Source organism: Typopeltis vanoorti, chromosome 13 (genome assembly GCF_054136105.1).
Source record: "Typopeltis vanoorti isolate ZY-2024b chromosome 13, IOZ_Tvanoo_1.0, whole genome shotgun sequence".
In the NCBI taxonomy this organism is placed as follows: domain Eukaryota; kingdom Metazoa; phylum Arthropoda; class Arachnida; order Uropygi; family Thelyphonidae; genus Typopeltis; species Typopeltis vanoorti.
The window spans coordinates 124,102,501-124,123,387 of record NC_143561.1 but is presented as its reverse complement, the minus strand read 5'-3'; the positions used below and the strand labels follow the sequence as shown (position 1 = coordinate 124,123,387).

Below are 20,887 nucleotides of genomic sequence, written 5' to 3'. Positions count from 1 at the left end.
CCTTTTTCTAACTGTAGTTTAAAACTTTCGGCTTTCCTTAATGCTTGCTAATTTACTTTCACCTGTAAGCAGGGGTGGATTTAAGGTTATTTCGACCCTAAGCTATAGCTTTGAAGGGGCTCCTACTGAGATTGTAATAAGAGTCCCTAAATTCTGCCCTTTTCTATCTCATGTTCAATCTAGCCCTGACTGTAAGCTTTTACAGGAAACTCTGTTATAAGTGTTTTTTTTTTTTTTTTTTCCAATTTGATTTTTGAAATGACATTTTTTCTTTTCATGTCACTTCATGCTTGTAAATAAGCATGTCATTTGGGCAATGCAAATGAGTTGTAACTAAACACACTTATTCAAAAATTTCCAATTCAAGCAGCCATAGCCTATAGTCCATAGCCCTTCGTAACATCGCACAGTAATCTAATGTATTTATTTGTGTTTTGTTTACTTAAAACTAATAATTTTCGAATGCTTTAAATTTTGAAAGATGAAATGGGGATTTTGGATTTTTTCAGTTTAGGTTAGTTTTTCGCTACCTCTGTCCTCCAAGTGACAGATTATGATACTTTATATTTCTCCATCCAATCAATGAGATCAACATGGAAGAAAAGAAAAAAATAGCCGTTTACACAGTTTGAATCTCCTGTCGCGATACTGTTAACAGTAATTTTGTATCAGAAATATTTGGACCGATGCAACAAATTGCTTCAGCTGCTAAAATAACACACAGAGTCATTTCCTTGGTTGAAATCATTAAGTATACTATACTCGTATTTGACAGATATAACTGTAATTGAGTACTCGGTGCGATCTTACAGAATGACACGCCAGTTAACCTATTGTTTGTGAAGTCTGAAGCAAAGTCAGTATGAATACAAATAGAAAGTAAAATTAGTAATAAGATAGAAATATATATTATATCACAACATCGATCAACTGTTGTTATACACTAAAAATTTAAGTGCATAATAGCAGTTGATTTTCGTAATACAGGAATAACATATTTATCGAAGAAGGTAGAAATGGAAAAAAACTTTACCTACAAAGAAAGAAAAGAAAAAGCAACAGGAACAACCGATGGAGTTAGATTTAAGTATAGTGACACATCCCTAGCAGAAATAGAAACTAATTATCCTGTATTTCCTATATTATATATATATCTCCTATATTATATTATACAATAAACCTGAGAAGGAAGAAGAAGAAATCCAATAAATCTATAGTAAATTCAGGAATAAGCGTACAGTAGCAAATACAGTGGTTTTTTTGTTGTTGTTTTATTTTGTGGATGGTTAAGTAATCAAACAACAAAAATTAGAAGAGACCTTTTTACCATTAACGACAATTAAATAGTGAATACAATTCATTAAAGATAACTAAAACTATAGCATTCTAAAGTAAATATCCCATACGAACTACAATCATAGTTGAAAACTAAACTCTATAACAAGTAACATTTTCAATATTTAGGCTATGATAGAACATTTAATATACATTTAATGCAGATAATTATACCGATTTCAAATGTGTGGTACTATACGACGAACATCAAAAGAGAAAAAGAAGAAGATCAACACAAAATATAACATCATGGCAATAGCAAGAATATTATATGGTTCGCAAAGTTGGACAGAAAGAAAAAAGACGAAAGTAGAATACAAGCAGATGAAATTTCTTAGAGCTGTTAAAAGATGTAACTGGAGGATAGAATACAAAATGGTTAAACCAGAAACGAATCATAAATAAGTGCAATAAATGATAAAATAAAAGAACAGAAGAATTGGAGAGAAGGTATACAGCGAATAGAAGAGGAAAGACTACCAAAAGAAGTAATTGCATGTAAACCTGAAGGGGAAAGAGATATAGAAAGACCCAGAAAGAAAATTAAAGTACAATCATTCAGATGCTGAAACAGGCTTACATCTAGATCTTGAAAAGCCCACAATTTACATGATATAACAAGAACTGGAAAATTTTTCTGATAAAGTGTCAAGAGAAGCGCTGGCTTTTTTTTCTTTTTTTTTCAAAACGCAACAACAATGTCTGCATATCCAATAGGAATATGAATAGGAAGGTCTAAGTTTGGGTTTATACAGTCACTTATATTCCTAAGATCTGATAATAATGTGGAGTAACGTTGTTTTTTTACACCCTCTCCGACGAGAAATACATATCAAGAAACGATAAAATGAATTTAGAACTAAATTCAAATCCATCATAATTTAGTTTAGAATTTCCATTTGTCTACTTCAAACATTAATATTATAATTAATTCTTACCTGAAGTAAGGTGGGAGCATCGTGACTGTGATGTCTGACTACTTGATACAGTGCAATAGTAATTTCTGAGGGCTCGTTTGACGGCCTGATATATAACCACAAATGTGCACTGGCCACGTGGGAGTTCATAACGATGTTAGAAAATGTGAAGTATTGAACTTTGTATCCATCAATATGGAGTCGTTTTGGAGCTAAGAAAAAGAAGCACACGCACTTAAATTCTCTTAAAGACATTTTAAAGCATACAAATATTGTTTTGATTTATCTTATATGCTTTTGTGTGTTTAGGGGAGGTTGGGTGAGTATGGAGTATCTGACTCAAACACGTGCTCACTAGAAATAATCCAGGATTTTATATACTACTGACCACGCAGTCCGTATCATGAGAAGGAGGTGGGGGGGGGGAGAAATGTTTCAGTAACATAATTTGCAGTTCAGTCATATGCACATTATTTGCTATATTACGACATGCGTTTATTCATGCATGGCATTTAACTTAAATTAGATATTTAAGGTACAATTTTTTGCTTGCCAAAAAAGATATAACTGACACCTTCCGAAATTATAAATTTTTATTTTTCAGTTTCATGGTCTCAGCTAGGAAAAAAAAAAAAATCAGAAATTATAAGTCTAGCATAATCAGCAGTTCCTATCTTAATTATTCAAACTAACTTTATCTTATACTGATTCTTAAAGTCTAGAAAATGCATAGCTCTGAAATCTTATTAGAGAAATTCAGATGGATGCGTTGTGAAGCTTGATCAAATTTCAAGTTAATTTAGTGGAATCTTATGACATATTAATTCAAATTTAGAAATTACTACTTCAAAAGTGTACATATGATAAACCAAATAAAACCACGAAAATACAAAATGTTTGACTTATGCAAAAGCACACTTAACAGAGACACGAACTTTCATGAGCTACTTTCTAACCTTAAAATTGTTATTATTATTATTTTTAATACTAATCTTTCCAAAGCTGAGAACAGTGGAAGAGAAGCTCGCGCTCCCGAACCTCTACTTGTCACGCTGAAGACAGTGACATATAATTCATCGAAATCGGCCAAGTGGAATCCAAAATCTGAGAAAAAAAAAAAAAAAAATCAGCTAACGCCTTTTTTATTCCCGTATATACGGGAGTAGGCGAGGCCATTTAGCCCTATCTAACTTTTGGAGACTGAGTGGGCAGTTCAATCTCCACTGGTACCCAATCAGAGACAGATGGCCCAAGGCTATCACTAATTAAGCGGTACGCAGTGAAGAGAAACGGCTCAAATGTGCCGCCATCTCGTGGTGCCTAACCCTAACACAATATATTTAATGTCTGAAATAATGTGGGTTCTACGGTCGATTTTCTTGAGTTTACAGGACGAAAAACCCGAGTTTCCGGGAGGAAAAACCTGCTTGCCCGTGCCAGAGATCGACTAACTCGGGAACCGGTCGAAAAAAGGCTTAGAAAAATTTCCTCTAGTCGCCGACTAGACTCGAAACCAAGACTTCCTTAGTGCGGCCAAGCGAGGTGGTGTGCAAACGCCACATCCACTGAGCTACACAGGCTCTAAATCTGAGTGTGCTAAAAAAATTGAAGCGTACACCGCGGTTGCTAACGAGTACAGAACAAAGGACGTCGCCATCTTTGCAGCTGTCCAGAGGAAGAAAGGAGAGTCATGAAGTGCAACAAGTGTCAGAAGGAATTGCCGTCCGACGGATGTTACATAACCTGCAGGAAATGCCATAGGAATCTTCACTTTACATGTTCCGGACTTTCTGAAACAACCTGGCAACGCAAATCCAATGCCAAACAAGAAGAATGGAAGTGCCTAAACTGTAGAGAGAAGAAAGAAACGCCACCACCCACGACGCAACTGATTACGCCGGAGGCAGAATCGGACGATGAACTGAACAGACAACAAAACACCGGTGAGTCTTATAATTTGAATTCCGTTAATTTATTACTAGAAAAAGGTTTAGAAAATATAAAAGCCAGTTTGGTAGATCTTGTCCAAGAACTATTTGATAAACAGAATAAAGAAATGACAAAAAAATTAGCGAATATGAAGAGTTTGTTAAATTTAATAATTCAAAAGTCGAAGAAGTCTTACAAACGGTAAAAGACATTAAAACCAGCATTAACGCATTAACTGAGAGGCAGCACAAATTGATAAAAGACACATCGGGACTCCGTCAAGAATTTAATTCCCTGAAACAACAATACGAAGTTTTAAACCAACAACAACATAAAGAAGACCTTGTCATAAACGGTCTTCCAGAAACCGAATCCACAGAAAATCTCAGAGACGTAGTTCTAAAGTTAGGCCATGCAATTGACATCCCCTTACAGCATAATGATATTCAGACCATAAATCGGTTTCCCAGGAAGAACAGAAAACAAGGTTCGCCACGACCGGCACCAGTCATAGTTCGTCTGACAAGCAAGGCTACAAGAGACAATCTCATAAAAGCCAGCAGACTGAAAAAACCAGTAGTAAGGATTTAAATGCATCGCAAGACAATACGCCAATCTTTCTATCTGAATATTTAACACCTTTCAATCAGAATCTTTTGTACCAAGCAAGAAAGGAAAAAACAGAAAAGAAGTATCAATTTTTATGGATCAAAGACGGCAAAATATTCTTGAGAAAGTCACAGACTTCAAAGTCTATACAAATAAAAAGCTCGGAAGATATAGACAGGTTGCCAGAGTGAAACAAAAACTCTAACTTAGTTCAATAAGAAGATCACACAACAAAAATGAATGTGAACCATCAGATAGATGTAATTACACCAGAATACATCAGTAATTGTACTTTCGAATCTCTTGATGCATGGAAACAAAACACAGTACAAGCGAGAGGTCTCTCAATCTTGTATATTAACATCAGAAGCATCCGAAAACATTGCTTATTATTACAGGCTTATCTGAGGAATTACACTGATATTATTGATATATTGATTCTTACAGAAGTATCCATAACTAATGACAAAGCGACTGCTTTCCAAATTCCAGGCTTCCAACAATAGATCATGCCGTCAAACAAGAAAAGGGGGTGGAATACTAATATTTATGAAACAAAAATTAATAGCAAAAGAAATGGCCTATCAGTTTGAGAATGCTGAAACCCTCTGCCTCGAAATCATTACTACCACGAATACACAGCATCCCATAATACTGAATGGTATTTACAGGCCACCAAACCTAAACATGATAAAATTCTTACACGAACTCAATTGCTGGCTTTCAAGCCAAGAAATATGCTCAACCGAACACCTAATGATAATTGGCGACATAAACATAAATATTACAAATGAAAACCAGAACAACACTACAATACCTAGACACACTATCCATGTACAATCTAATACCAACAATAACATCATGTACTAGAGAAGAAATATTCGGAAATATTATCACTGCCTCCTGTCTAGACCATATAAACGTCCGGGCATCACCAAATAGTTACACTGCATCAGTCATAAAGTGCAAAGTAGCAGACCATTACTTCACCGCTCTAAACCTGCACACCAAGACAATACCCATGCAATGTCCCACAGAAGAAAAACGACAGAAAACAATAATAGACGAAGAAATAGTCAACCACGAAATAAGAAAAACAGACTGGGAACACCTGGCATCAGATTCAGCAGATATCTTATACAACAACATTAAACTCACACTGGAGGAAATATATAAAAAAGCTACAAAGAAAGTCCGAATTCGATCAAAAACAACACAAAATCCTTGGATAACACAAAACGTAATCTAGAAATACACAGAAAGGACGCTTTATGGAAAGAATTAAAGCGATATCCAAATAACACAACCTTAAAAACTGAATATAAGATAACAAGGAATCGCCTTACAACACAAATCAGAAATACAAAAAGAAGTTACTACAGAGACAAACTAACCTCCGCACAAAACAACATGAAACAAACCTGGCATCTGATTAATGAGATCCCAGATTCTGTTCCCAACACCACTGCCTCCGAAACCATAAAACACAGCTTCATGAAAGACGCAAAACCTATCCAACAACTAGCAAATGACTTTAACCAATACTTTGCAGACTCCATCCAAGAACTTCGCAGAAATATTCCCCCAATCACAAAACGAGACCCTCCACTTGGACCGCGATCAAAACAGACATTATGGTTCCCAACCATAAAAGAAGCAGAACTTTTCTCAGCAACACATCAAATCAAACCAAACAAAGGCCCAGGAATAGATGGCATCAGACCTAAAGATATAAAGCAACATGCAACTAGTTTAAGTCCTATCCTACTAAAACTAATAAATAAAATATTTAAACAGGACAGATACCAAGAATGCTAAAGACCGCCATAATTACACACATATACAAACAAGGAAAAAGAAATTTAATCAGCAATTATAGACCCATAGCAACATTACCAATTATCAATCAAATAATGGAGCGGATCATACTGAAGAAACTCACAGCATACACTGAGATCTTTAATATTATCCCCAAAACACAATATGGTTATCAGAAAAATAAGGGAACAACATCTCTCTTGGAAGACTTTACAGACGTAATTAATACCGCCTTAGACAAAAACAAAATAGCCATGGTAGTCTTTATAGATCTAACCAAAGCATTCGATACACTCACACATCAAACCTTGTTAGAAAAGCTGAGGCATGTTGGAATAGACGGGCCTCTTCACAGGTGGTTTACAAACTACCTCCAAAATAGAAAGCATATCACATGTATCGGGTCAAACCGAAACAGAGAGCTACCAGTAACCTGTGGGGTGCCACAGGGAGCTGTACTCTCCCCAACCTATTCAACATTTACATGCACGATATTAATCAGTTACCACTCAAAGGCAAGATATTCTAATACGCAGACGATACAGCAATAATATCCATCCATAATAACGCAAGCATAGCTCAAACAAATATGCAACATGACATAAATCTGATCATAGACTGGCTCACGAAAAACTCCATACACCTAAACTCAGAAAAGACAAAATTAATGATATTCAGAAATCCATTGACTCGACCAGTTGATAACAAATATATAACCATCCAACATCCACTTTCCAACACAAAAAAAACACACAGAACAGCAAAACCACTACAATCACTCAGGTTGAAACAATACGATACCTTGGAATTTACCTCGATGCAGATATGAACTGGAATAGCCATATAAAACATCTACACAACAAATTCCGAACAATAAGTGGCAAACTCTACAGATTAAAAGACATAGTTCCCATACGCCTAAAAACACTAATATACAAAGCACTATGCCAAAATATACTAAGATACGCTATAACAACGTGTGCTTTCTGTGCACCCTACAAATTAAATAGATTAATGTCGCTACAGTACAAAATGACAAAACTGATCTTTTGGGAACAAAGAGAAAATCACGACCTTATAAACATTGCAATGGCAGAACACAAAATACTGACAGCAAAACATTTATGTCACTATGCAGCCTTGCTAAAACATTATTTCGATGCCAACTACAGGACAGTTAGAAATACATACCGTATAACAAGACCTCAGACTACTAATTATATCACATATAAATACAATAATCACTACGGAAAGGTCCCGCGAAACTTCTACATCCCAGACATGATAAACAAATTACCTTTTGAATACAGAAACCTTACAAACTACAATAGCCTGAAAAGAGCTCTAAGGACATACTACGAACAAGAAACACGCACCCAAAATACCATACAAACTTAATGAAACACAATATATTCGCTCAGGCTTCCAGTTCAGCGACGCATCAGTACATTCCAATTTTATTGTGGGGGGGGGGGGCGTGCGCGCATGTGCATGTGCGTGTGCGTGTGAGTGTGCGCAGGCGAATTTCTCAATCATAGATTCCGTAGCATCCTAACACACAAAAAAAATACATAATAACCAACTGGTGTCATTCTCAGATAAGCTTACATTTAAGCTTCGAGGATGAAAGGAAAAAAAAATTAGTTCTCATCCAAGATGTATCATATGTAACCAAATGCATGTAATGTACGTATCAAAAGAAAACCAATGTATGTATTATATGTAAACCAATGTACGTAATGTAAATATCACATGTAAACAAATGTAAGTAATGTATCATGTGTAAACAAATGAATGTAATGTATATAATAATTGTAACAAATGTATGCAATGTAAAAAAAAAATATTTTAAAAGTAAATCATGAGTTTACACCGTATGTTTGTGAAAAAAAGGACACATAATATTCAGATTGCATATGTGTAAATACTGTTGTATAATCACACCTTTTCAAACTTGAAAAAAAAAATAGTAAACCACAACATGTAATATTACACAACTTATGTAACTCTGAACAATATAATTGTAAATTATTATTATGATTGTTATATAAAAAAAAACTGTTATCATCATTACTATTTAAATCTCATTATATGTAACACAAAGTGCTTGTAAAATAATATACTGAATAGATGATCATTGAACATATGTAAATATTTGAAAGAACAATTATTATTATTATTATTAATACAGGGGAAAAAAATCTGTACGAATTTCATTGTCACAAAACAAAACAAAAAAAAATACAGAATTAAACCTGTTGTAAATATGTAATCACAATATGTAATCATAATTTTAATAATAAAAAAAAAGGATTGAATTTTGTAAAAAAAAAAAAAAATTATTATTATTATACGGGTATCTCCATGGAGTCAGAAGACTCATCGCGGATAAGATAATTTTATAACAACACACCTTTATATAATATATAATAAGGGTGTGTTGTTATAAATTGTTATAAATTATTATAAAAATATTATAAGGGTGTATGGCTGTATAAATAATACTCCCTTACACCCTTAACTTATTTAACATCGACATGCTAAAGATAACCACTGTTTGTAAGATGTATTATTATGTCTTCGAAAGTTTTCTTTGAATAATGTTTTTCAGAGGTAAGCAATAATAAATGTGTTTATTATTGCATTATTATACTTTATAAATATTATATATATTATAAATATATTATTACTAGAGGGCGCTTTACTAGAACAGACACTAGCGCTAAGCAGACGATAAAATGAATGCATTATGTTTGGAGGTTGACATAGCATTGATATGAATTTAGTGACTATAATTATCGAAGTTAAACTGTTTCTGTGTCTTTCTATTGGTGTGTGGTGTTTTATCTATAAATAACTGAATATCTTTTTGTGTAGTCGATCAGTAATAATTCAACTTAGCGAGGTAAGAGAAGCGTTTATTTATTTTGACTTAAAAATTATTGCCCATTTATGTTCTGATAAATGATGAAAACAAAAATACAGTATGTTGTCATGCATAACTGTCTAGGCAGTATATTATATTATTCAGTTTTTGCCATTCAATACAGCAGATATTATAATGCGTAGTAGAGTTTTACCATCGTTTATATTTTTGTGTTTAGGTTTAAAAATAGATCATTGAGTTTCGGCGATATGGAAAGTAAATTACAAATATTTTTAGAAACGTATTCTAAAAGAAATCGATATTGTAATATAATCCGGACTAGTATTGTAATTTATATGTAATGTAATAAATTATATTACAATATATATTGTAATATAATTTGTTACATTACATTGTAATACTGCTTTTTTTGTCATAATGGATACTATAGTTTATTTTTTTAGAAAATGATAATATACACCATTATAATGGATACTGTTGTTTATTTTTTTAGAAAATGATAATATACACCATTATAATGGATACTATAGTTTATTTTTTTAGAAAATGATAATATACACCATTATAATGGATAGGAAGCTGCAGACTGTATAAAGAAATAATGAAAAATTAAAGTAATGAAAAAAAAACGAAGTTAACTTAAGATTTAAATATTGAATTATTAAAAATATATATAAATTCGCTAACGTCTTTTATTTCCGTGTAGGGAGTAGGCGAGGCTGCCCTTTTTTGTTAGTCCTGTCTAACTTTTGGAGACTGAGGGATCAATTCAATCTTCGCGAGTGACCAATTAGATATAGCGCGCCTACACTAGTGTAGGCGCGCTTAAATTAGTGTTTGTATGTAGGCGCGCTTGTTTGCGTCTCTTCACCAGATGAAGAGAGGTAGACAAGTGCAGCTATATATTTAAAAGTAATGAATCCAATTTATAATTAGATTGATTACTTTTGATAACGCAGTTGTTTATTTTTGATAACATACTTGTTAATATTTTTAATGTAATCTTATAATTGCTTTTATAATAATAATAATAATAATAAGCCAATGCCTTTTTATTCCTTTATATATAAGCAGTTATTTATTTATTTTTAATGATTTTAATAGGTTTTAAGTATTTCTGAGAATTTTGAGTTTAGTTTTGAATATTTTGGTACAAATTTGACCCGACTCCATGTAAAATGACACCCATGGGCCAATGCTTTTGTGGTTCTTCTCCGCCCCCCCTCCTTTCAATGATTGCTGTGATATTTCTCAAATATCGTGCTTGTGGAAGAAGCGTTATTTGAGAATATGACCGAAGCAACTCAGGCTATGAGGCCATTATATTATTATGACTATTAATTGCCTATGTTCTTCTGGCTGGTTTGCGTGTTTTGTGGTATGAAAAATTCGAGTTTCTGGAGCAAAACTCTACCACACCCATATGAGACCGACTTGGGGGATAGGAGGGATGGACTGACCGTCGAAAATAATGAATATCACAACGCAAAGAATTAAAAGCACATTCTTAAGAATATTTTGAATTTTCAGAATAGAATGCAGCATGTTAACATATTCAAACATATTCAAACATATGCGCTTATATTTTTATTTAAACACAGCACTGTAATTCTTATTCTTAGCTGATTAGATATTAATTCATTTTATGATTTTCGAAATATGATCACATCTGTAATTGTCGAAATTGTAGAGATATTAAAATAATTGGAAATTTTAAGGACAGAATTTCATCTCTTTGCATAAAACATTCCGTTTTTTTGGGAGGGGTGGCAGGGTGCATCGTGCCATATAAAGAGTCGTGTAATCTGCACTGCAAATTGTTGACAAACTGGGCCATCCCAGGTCAACAATCAGTGATACCATACCCTGAGATGGAAGCTCAGGGAGTCACCTGCAAGTGCCACCGGCAGTGACGACCCACCATACTTACTAAAATTCCCACCCGAAGGTGCCGTAGGGTGCTACGAAGGATAATATGTGAAAACTGCCATTCCTCTGCCGACAAGTTTAATGCGGCGTTCCAGTCATCGACTGGACACAATCATTCAGAACCGAGGTTCACAACATGGATTTTCATGGTAGGACTTGCATATTAACATGAAAATATGAGCCTCGGTTTTGAATGATTGTGTACAGTCGATGACTGGAACGCCGCATTAAACTTGTCGGCAGAGGAATGGCAGTTTTCACATATTATCCTTCGTAGCACCCTACGGCACCTTCGGGTGGGAATTTTAGTAAGTATGGTGGGTCGTCACTGCCGGTGGCACTTGCAGGTGACTCCCTGCTCTCCTATATATATATATATATATATATATATATATATAATGCAAAGTTCATTATATATATATAATGAACTTTGGACAAACAAACAAATCTATTGAACAAAGAATAGAAGAGCATAAGAGAGACATCTCTTACAAAAGATCTCATGCAACGGCGTTATCCAGTCATATTCTTTTTTCAAATAATCCTAATGATAACCAACAAAGCCACTCCGTTTGCTGGAATAGATCAGAAAATATCTTTCGCTGCGATGATGAGTTTGAGAGGAAAATTGTAGAATAAAAGAAATCCTGCTGAACCCGGTCCACTTAAATAACAATTTAAGTGGCCATGCTGCAGTTGTTCAATATTGGCGTTCACGTGAACCTGCACGCACAATTGCAACAAACAATGGCACGTCAGTTGGAACAACTTGAAAAAATACAACGTTTTTATGTATCGATTATGTGAGGCAATTTGTACCTGTAATTTCCAGTTTGTTTAAATAATTCAATGTTTATTAGTATTCCTTTATAAACACCTGAAGAAGGCTGCCATATGCCGAAACTAGTAGTATTTATCATTAAAATCTTTGTATGTTATCTCGGTTTTATAGTCATTAAATCTATATTTTCTTCAAATGTACAACAACCGAGTAAAAGCTGATCACCACACACACACACATATATATATATATATATCACCACACACACACACACACACACATATATATATATATATATCACCACACACACACACACACACACACACATACACACACACACACACATACACACACACACACACACATATATATATATATACATATATATATATATATATATAGTTTTATGAAAAAATTGAATGACTAGAACCGAGATTTAATTAAAAAGGTTTTAATATAAACACACTACTAGTTTCGGCCTGTAACAGTCTTCTTCAGGTGACATTATAAAAGAAAAAACACTAAACATTGAGGATTAAAAGAATATGAACAACATGGACAGTCTTTATACATAATTAGCATGAAAACGTTGTAGTTGTATTTGAAGCTGTTCTTTCATTTGTTGCATTGTTGGGAGAGTGCGTGCTTGCTGCATCACGTGAACGCCAGTACATGATTACAGCTGAATGACTATCTGGGAGGTTGTTATTTAGATGAACAGGATTGAAGATGATTTCTCTCGATTCCACCATTTTTCTCTCTATTTCGTCACTGCAACGGAAGATGTTTGTAGATTTTTCCCAGCAGACTTTGTGACTTTGGTTACATCATTAGGATTAGCCGAGAAAAGGATATGACTTGATAATGCACTTGCTCGCTGTCTCTTGTAAGTAATGTCTCTCATGTGTTCTTCCAAACGCATTTCGACAGATTTGTCTGTCTGCCCGAAATAAGGAATATCGCAATCACATAATATTTTATATACGCCAGGGTATATGAGTTGATGATGACAAGGTTTTGGGTGGCTAATTAAGGAACGGATCTTTGGAAGTGGAGTGAACAAGGTTCTGATATTGTATTTTTTTAGAACTTTTGCTAATTTTTGAAAGATTTTAGAAGATTTTGAAACCAAGGCTATCTCTTCCTTTATTTTAACTCCTAAAGTTTGGAAACGTTATGTGGATGATGTCTTCATTGTTTGGAGCCATGGACATGAATCCCTTATGGTTTTCCTCGAACATCTCAATAGCCGACATCAAAGTATTAAGTTTACTGCTGAGCTTGAAACGGATAATTCCTTGCCTTTTCTTGATGTCAAACTGACTCGCTCTTCTGGTAAACTAAAAATATCGATATATAGAAAACCCACACATACCAACAGATATCTGCACAGTCAGTCCCATGATTTCCCTCCTCATAAGCTTGGAATAATTTCCACCTTGGGACATAGAGCCCGTTCTCTTCTTGATGATCCAAATGAACTGCTTACAGAAATAAACCATCTGAAAACTTCTTTCGAAGTTAATGGATATTCCAAGAAAATCATTAACAAATTCCTTCTTAATCCTCCTAGACATCACTCAGAAGAAACAAATAGATTCAAAAGCAATATAAAAGCAATATAAAAGCAATATCTATTCCTTACATAAGTACTTTTTCACATAAATTAGCAAAAGTTCTAAAAAAATACAATATCAGAACCTTGTTCACTCCACTTCCAAAGATCCGTTCCTTAATTAGCCACCCAAAACCTTGTCATCATCAACTCAAATACCCTGGCGTATATAAAATATTATGTGACTGCGATATTCCTTATTTCGGGCAGACAGACAAATCTGTCGAAATGCGTATGGAAGAACACATGAGAGACATTACTTACAAGAGACAGCGAGCAAGTGCATTATCAAGTCATATCCTTTTCTCGGCTAATCCTAATGATGATAACCAAAGTCACAAAGTCTGCTGGGAAAAATCTACAAACATCTTCTGTTGCAGTGACGAAATAGAGAGAAAAATGGTGGAATCGAGAGAAATCATCTTCAATCCTGTTCATCTAAATAACAACCTCCCAGATAGTCCCAGATAGTCCCAGTAGAACTGGCGTTCACGTGATGCAGCAAGCACGCACTCTCCCAACAATGCAACAAATGAAAGAACAGCTTCAAATACAACTACAACGTTTTCATGCTAATTATGTATAAAGACTGTCTATGTTGTTCATAGTCTTTTAACCCTCAATGGTTAGTGTTTTTTCTTTTATAATGTCACCTGAAGAAGGCTGTTACAGGCCGAAACTAGTGGTGTGTTTATATTAAAACCTTTTTAATTAAATCTCGGTTCTAGTCATTCAATTTTTTCATAAAACTATGTATGTTAACTGAGTCAATGATCATTCTGTCATATATATATTATTATTATCCGAACATATATATATATATATATTATTATTATTATTATTATTATTACCCCACATTACCCGAACCAATATGCAACCTCATCTTCAGCAGTGCAAAGAACGCGTACAATGGAACGTGGCAGCTTGGATAATGCAATCTTTCTACATTCTGGATTATGCAATCTTCCTACTTTGTGGCGTTTCTATGGAACTGATCATTGTCTCTTTCAGGAAGATGCACCATGTCATAAGGCTGCTGCTGTAACTGCATGGTTTGTGGACATGAATGTCATTACAATTGACTGGCCTCCACAGGACCCTGATCTCAATCCTGTTGATCATCTGTGGGATGAATTTGAAGCGTAGGGTGAGGTCAACGGGCGTTCTCCCCATAACAGTCCAGAACCTCATTATATGCCTACAGGAAGAATGGTTCAGAATTCCCATTGATCGCTATCGTACGCTTGGGAAAAGTATGCCCCATAAATTTTGCTCCAGTCATCGTAGTGAATGGTGGTCATGCTTCTTATTAAGGTGGACTCCATGGCTGTTTGTTCTTCACACTGTGGTCTCCGTTGACGTATTTCCAAGCAGTGTATATTAACAATTTCTTACCGCATCAATAAATTTAAACTTTTGCCAGGTTTCTAAAGTAAAACTTAGGTAAATATAAGCAATGAATGGCTGAATTAAGATTAAGATTCTATTTATGCAAAACAAAGTAAATTGTACAAACTTTTCCGTAGCATTGTCGCGAGGTTTGCCTTGGGTCGGAAAGACCTGAATTCGGATTCTCTAGAATGCGAGGCGTCCAGTAAGTAAAACATAGGGCAATGAAAATCTTATTTCACCTTACACGATTCGCAGATATTCGTGTTACTGTGGGAATCGAATGAACAGTGTTATAAGTTAGAGTAGAATTATTTTCCAATCAGCCAACAAAAACAGTTTTTCAATGTTTGCAGTCCATTAACTCTAACATTGGAACTTACAAGGGTTTAGAAATCGTTCGTCTAAAAAACAGTTCTTTAAAACCTTCTTTCCTTCTTTTACCTTGCGGTGTCGAGGATTTTTTTCTATTCATTTAACAGCAACCAAGGCTTCTACAGACATAGATCTGTAGAAACGTTGAATTCTCAAGGCCGGTTTTCGGCATGAATGGCCCCAGGGGAGAAAAACCCTGCAGTCCACTCCCAAGACTGGCTAACTTGGCTATTTCTGAGAAAGAGCCTAAGTTCCTCACGTCAGTGACAGGAATCGAACCCAGAATACTCCTTTCCCAGGCATATGGTTGCGAGGTGCATAGCCATTCGGTTAATCCCGCGAACGTTTTTTAAAATCAATAGAATATATGTATGATTTCAAAATTAGCATCTCGTCTATCGTTCATAACACAACTCATAAGATGTTCATTATGGAAACAGGAAATAGTTTTGTGATCATTTCATATTCAGAAAATTTTATAACTAGGAAATAGATATTCCGTTTTTTTTTTTTTTTTAACTTTAATTCATGTCTTAAAATTGGGTAGTTTTGAAATTTTTTCTCAAGAAAGGAGCAAAGCATACCACAGTTTTTCAACATTTTAGTCCATTAACTGTTACATAAGAAGTTGCAAGAGTTTAGAAATCGTTCGTTTGTAAAATAGTTCTTTGAAATCAATAGAACTATAAAATTGGTTGCTCAATAAAGGTCATGTTGTTTATCAATTTAGGACTATTGCAGCGCGTTATTCTTAATTCATGCTCCCCCACACACCCAAGTCGTACTTAGCAAGAACCAGGGTACGCTACTGCAATTATAGCGTTCTATCACCAAACCCTTCCCCTCGAAAAATAAAATAAAGTCAAAGAAACAACGAAAAAATCTCACATTAAAAATATAACCGAAATATCAACAATAATGTTATCGACAACAAAATGGCAACATTGGCGATCATGTATCAAGGTGTGCGGTTCTTGGTAAGTCTGGCTGGCGTGAAGCGTATTAACGGAAAAATGAAAAAGTGAAGTCTGCAGACCTATAAAATCGGCTGCTTAATTGACGTCATGTTATATATCAATTTAGGACGATTTTAGCGCGTTATTCGTTAATTCATTCTCCTCCTCTCTTCTTTCCGCAAGTCGTACCTCTGTTAGAAATGAAAAGTCTAAGAATTTTTTTTTTTAAAAAATACATTTAGATTTTTTTTTAATGTATGAAGGAGCGAAACAGCAAGTGAATATCATACGGTACTATATGAAGTACTTCATGTAATCATTTCATTTATCCGAATTCTCCTCTTACTTTTAAGTACAACGTTCACATATCTTCTTTAGAAAGTCCGACTAGCTACTTGTTTTACATCAACAAAACTGTTCCAACAGAAAAACTCTCAGGTAAGGCGGATTAGAGTTCTCTACATCCTTCTATCCTTTCATATTCTTTCTTTATGAACGCTATTTCAGCGTTCCCCCTCCAAAAAAACTTTTGTTCTCTGATTTCTATCTTTTTTCGCTGTCTCCCTCTTAGTGTTTTCCCCTCTTATATACGTTTTATACGTCCCTCTTGGCACTGCAGACCATCTGTATGTGTTACAGATGTCCTACGGAGTTTTATGTAATTAAAATTGTGTAAACTGTAATTTTTTTCTTTATAATTATCAGTTTCTTCAGTTAATGTATTTATACAGTAATAAATTGTGCATTGATTATTATGGCTTTATGTACAATGCAGAGCCTGTGTAGCTCAGTGGATGTGGCGTTTGCCAACCACGGCGCTTGGCCGCACGAAGGAAGACTTGGTTTCGAGTCTAGTCGGCGACTAGAGGAAATTTTTCTAAGCCTTTTTTCGACCGGTTCCCGAGTTAGTCGATCTCTGGCACGGGCACGCAGGTTTTTCCTCCCGGAAACTCGGGTTTTTCGTCCTGTAAACTCAAGAAAATCGACCGTAGAACCCACATTATTTCAGACATTAAATATATTGTGTTAGGGTTAGGGACCACGAGATGGCAGCACATTTGAGCCGTCTCTCTTCACTGAGTACCGCTTAATTAGTGATAGCCTTGGGCCATCTATCTCTGATTGGTACCAGTGGAGATTGAACTGCCCACTCAGTCTCCAAAAGTTAGATATGGCTAAATGGCCTCGCCTACTCCCCGTATAGGGGAATAAAAAGGCGTTAGCTGATTTTTTTTTTTTTTTATGTACAATGCGACTTTCGAAATGAATGAATATGAATATTGCTGTTAGAGACAGATATCATAATTTTAGATCTACCCATGATAATTCAAAATACTAACTTTTGAATAAATCCACTAACGCATTTTATTCCTCAAAGGGAGCAGATAGGATACTTCTAGTCCTACGTTTTTTTGACTTGTCGGTAGCCACTCTCCTCCACCTAATATAGACAGCTGCCCAAAGAGAGTATTTAGTGAATCTACAAAACCTCTATTACAATAAAAGCTGTTACAGAGGATCACTCAAAAATGAACTAAAAAAGTTAAACACAGCTACTACCATCGATGATGCTAATGAAATATTAACAAAATCTATCTTGAATTGTGTACTAGAAATAAGAGGTGTAAAAAGGCACCAAAGAGAGGAAAGACTAAGACAGGAAACCTTAGATCTGCTGAAGAAAAGAAGAGATATGAAAACAGATATTTGAATGACACCAAAAAAAATAATATGCAAAAATTTGTAAAACTATACGTGAAAGGATGAAACATGAACTTAGATCGTATAATACTAGGAAAATTAAAGAAACAATAGAAAACAATAGTAATATGAAGGTCCTAAGACGAACATTATCAGTTGGAACAAAGGAAATAGCTGCTGTAAGAAGAAGAAAAAACGGTGAACTTATAAAAAATAGAGATGCAATAATCAAAAGAATTCGGGAATTTTATACTGAACTCTATGAAGACAAAGACCGGGACATCCAAGAATCATCTATGGATAACTCGAGTGAGGAAGAACACGATGCCCCTGAGATCTTACAAGGTGAAGTGGAAATGGCACACTGCGAGAATTGAAGAATGGAAAGGCTCCAGGAAAAGATGGAATTATAGTACACTTCTTAAAACTGGGAGAAAGCCCTGTCATCAAACAGCTGACTAAACTCTTTAATAAATGCCTAAAACAGAGAAAAATTCCAAAAAATTGGAACAATTCACTTCTAATATTATTTTTTTAAAAGGGCAATAAGAAAGAAATGAAACACTACAGACCTATAAGCCTACTCCCCACCGTATATAAAGTTTTCGCAAAAATTATAAATAATAGAATAAAATCTAAACTAGAGGGAAAGCAATCCTGTGAACAAGCTGGATTTAGAAAGAATTACAATACTTTGAACCATATTCACACATTAAGACATCTCATTGAAAAATCAATTGAATACAATAAACCCTTATGTCTGGCCTATATAGACTATGAAAAAGCATTTGATTCAGCTAAAACATCTGCAACACTAAAAACACTTGAAACCCAGGGAACTGAGATAACCATATATTGAAACACTAAAACATATTTACAATAATGCAACTTCTGTAATTAAATTATATAAAAACAGTGAAAAGTTCCCAATATACAAAAAGGCATCCGGCAAGGCAACACCATATCTCCCAAATTATTTACAGTTGCACTAGAGGAAGTCTTTAGAAGCCTTGATTCGGAAACAAAAGGAATAAACATAAACGGAGAAATGTTGTATCATCTGAAATTTGCAGATGACATTGTCCTAAATGCAGATAATCTTGAAGATCTGGAAGCAAGGCTAAATGAAGCCTCTAGAGCAGGGGTCGCCAAACTTCTTTGACCATCGACCCCTTCAAGAGTTTCTTGACTTTTTATCGACCCCCTCTATTTTACTATTACGTAATTATAATAGGACAAGCAAAAAAGACGCTTATGTGAGTTTTTAGATTGTTTATTTTCTAGTTACAGTGTTTCTTGTATGTATAATATAGTATATATTATTATATTGGCTTAACGTCAAAGGGATACGTTTTTGTTTTTGACGTCCTTCTTAACATTACATATTTGATAGGAGGGATAAATAATATGTAAAATATAAAATTTAATTTAGATAACAAAATAACAATAATACAATCTTCCTTATATATATGAAAATAAGACTTAAAAGAGCCAATGGGCTTCACTTCGGCGATGTAACATTATTTAAATGAAGGGATATTAAATTACAGATTCGGCATGAAACTCTTTGATTCTGATCTTTGAGTTTCTTATTCGGCTTTGAAATAATGTGGAATTTAATATCCCCTTCATTTAAATAATGAAAATAAGACTTTTATTAACTTAGTATACAATTTACTAACGTTGTCAATGTGAAGGGTGTGCTTCGTGACTCTTGACAAGATTAGAAATGTTGAATTCAAAATTAGTAAGTTTCAGCCTTAAATCGCCACGGAATTCTATATCTAGCTTATTTCTTTGTTTTGTTAAAATGGAATTAACATGACTGAAACCAGCTTCAACCATGTACGCGCCGGCGAACAACCGACATCCGTTTATTGGTAAATACGTCATTTTGGCCTACTTAATTGGCCTCCGTAACTATTTTTCCGTAACTCCCTAACCATCACTCTTAATTGCGTTGTCATTCAGGATGAAAGTAATCCAAGTTAACCGAATTAAATATTACCTATACAACGATGTCTTATATTTTTCTATCGACCCCCAATCAACCCCTGAGCCCGAATCGACCCCTAACAATGTTATATCGACCCCTAGGGGTCGACCACTGCTCTAGAGTAATTGGATTAAAAATAAATAGAGAAAAAACAAAAATAATGATGAATAAATATATTAACCATAGCACTGTCAAAGTTGAAAATCATGAAACAGAACAAATTACTTCATATGTATATTTGCGCCAATTGTTATCATTTGAGGAGTGCCAAAGAAAAGAGATTGAACGAAGAATTCACCTTGGATGGATATTTTATGGGAAAATGAGAGACATATTCAGAAGTGACATCCCTATGAGTCCAAAAAGGAAAGCTTTCGACCAGTGCATACTTCCTGTTCTAACATACGGAGGAGAAACATGGACTTTAACAGAAGCCCTAAACATAAGGTTGAGAACAACACAACGTCGCATGGAAAGAAGTATGCTAAAAATAACATTACGAGATAGGAAGATAAATACCTGGATAAGATTTCAAACAGGTGTCATGGATATTGTAAAATACATTAAACAGGCTAAGTGGAGATGGGCTGGCCATATTGCCAGATGCAGTGACGGGAGATGGACTAGAAAAACAACAGAGTGGAGACCAA

The 20,887-nt window shown here is 34.6% G+C and overlaps 1 protein-coding gene across 1 annotated transcript in view; it reads right to left on the bottom strand.

The window, feature by feature from the left end:
* Positions 1-20,887, bottom strand: part of LOC150100513 (growth/differentiation factor 8-like) — a 101,486-nt gene that overhangs the window by 24,702 nt on the left and 55,897 nt on the right. The window contains exon 2 of the mRNA XM_090402818.1: positions 2,274-2,464. Within this exon, the coding sequence (XP_090258944.1) occupies positions 2,274-2,464 (191 nt within the window). The remainder of the gene's footprint in view (positions 1-2,273; positions 2,465-20,887) is intronic.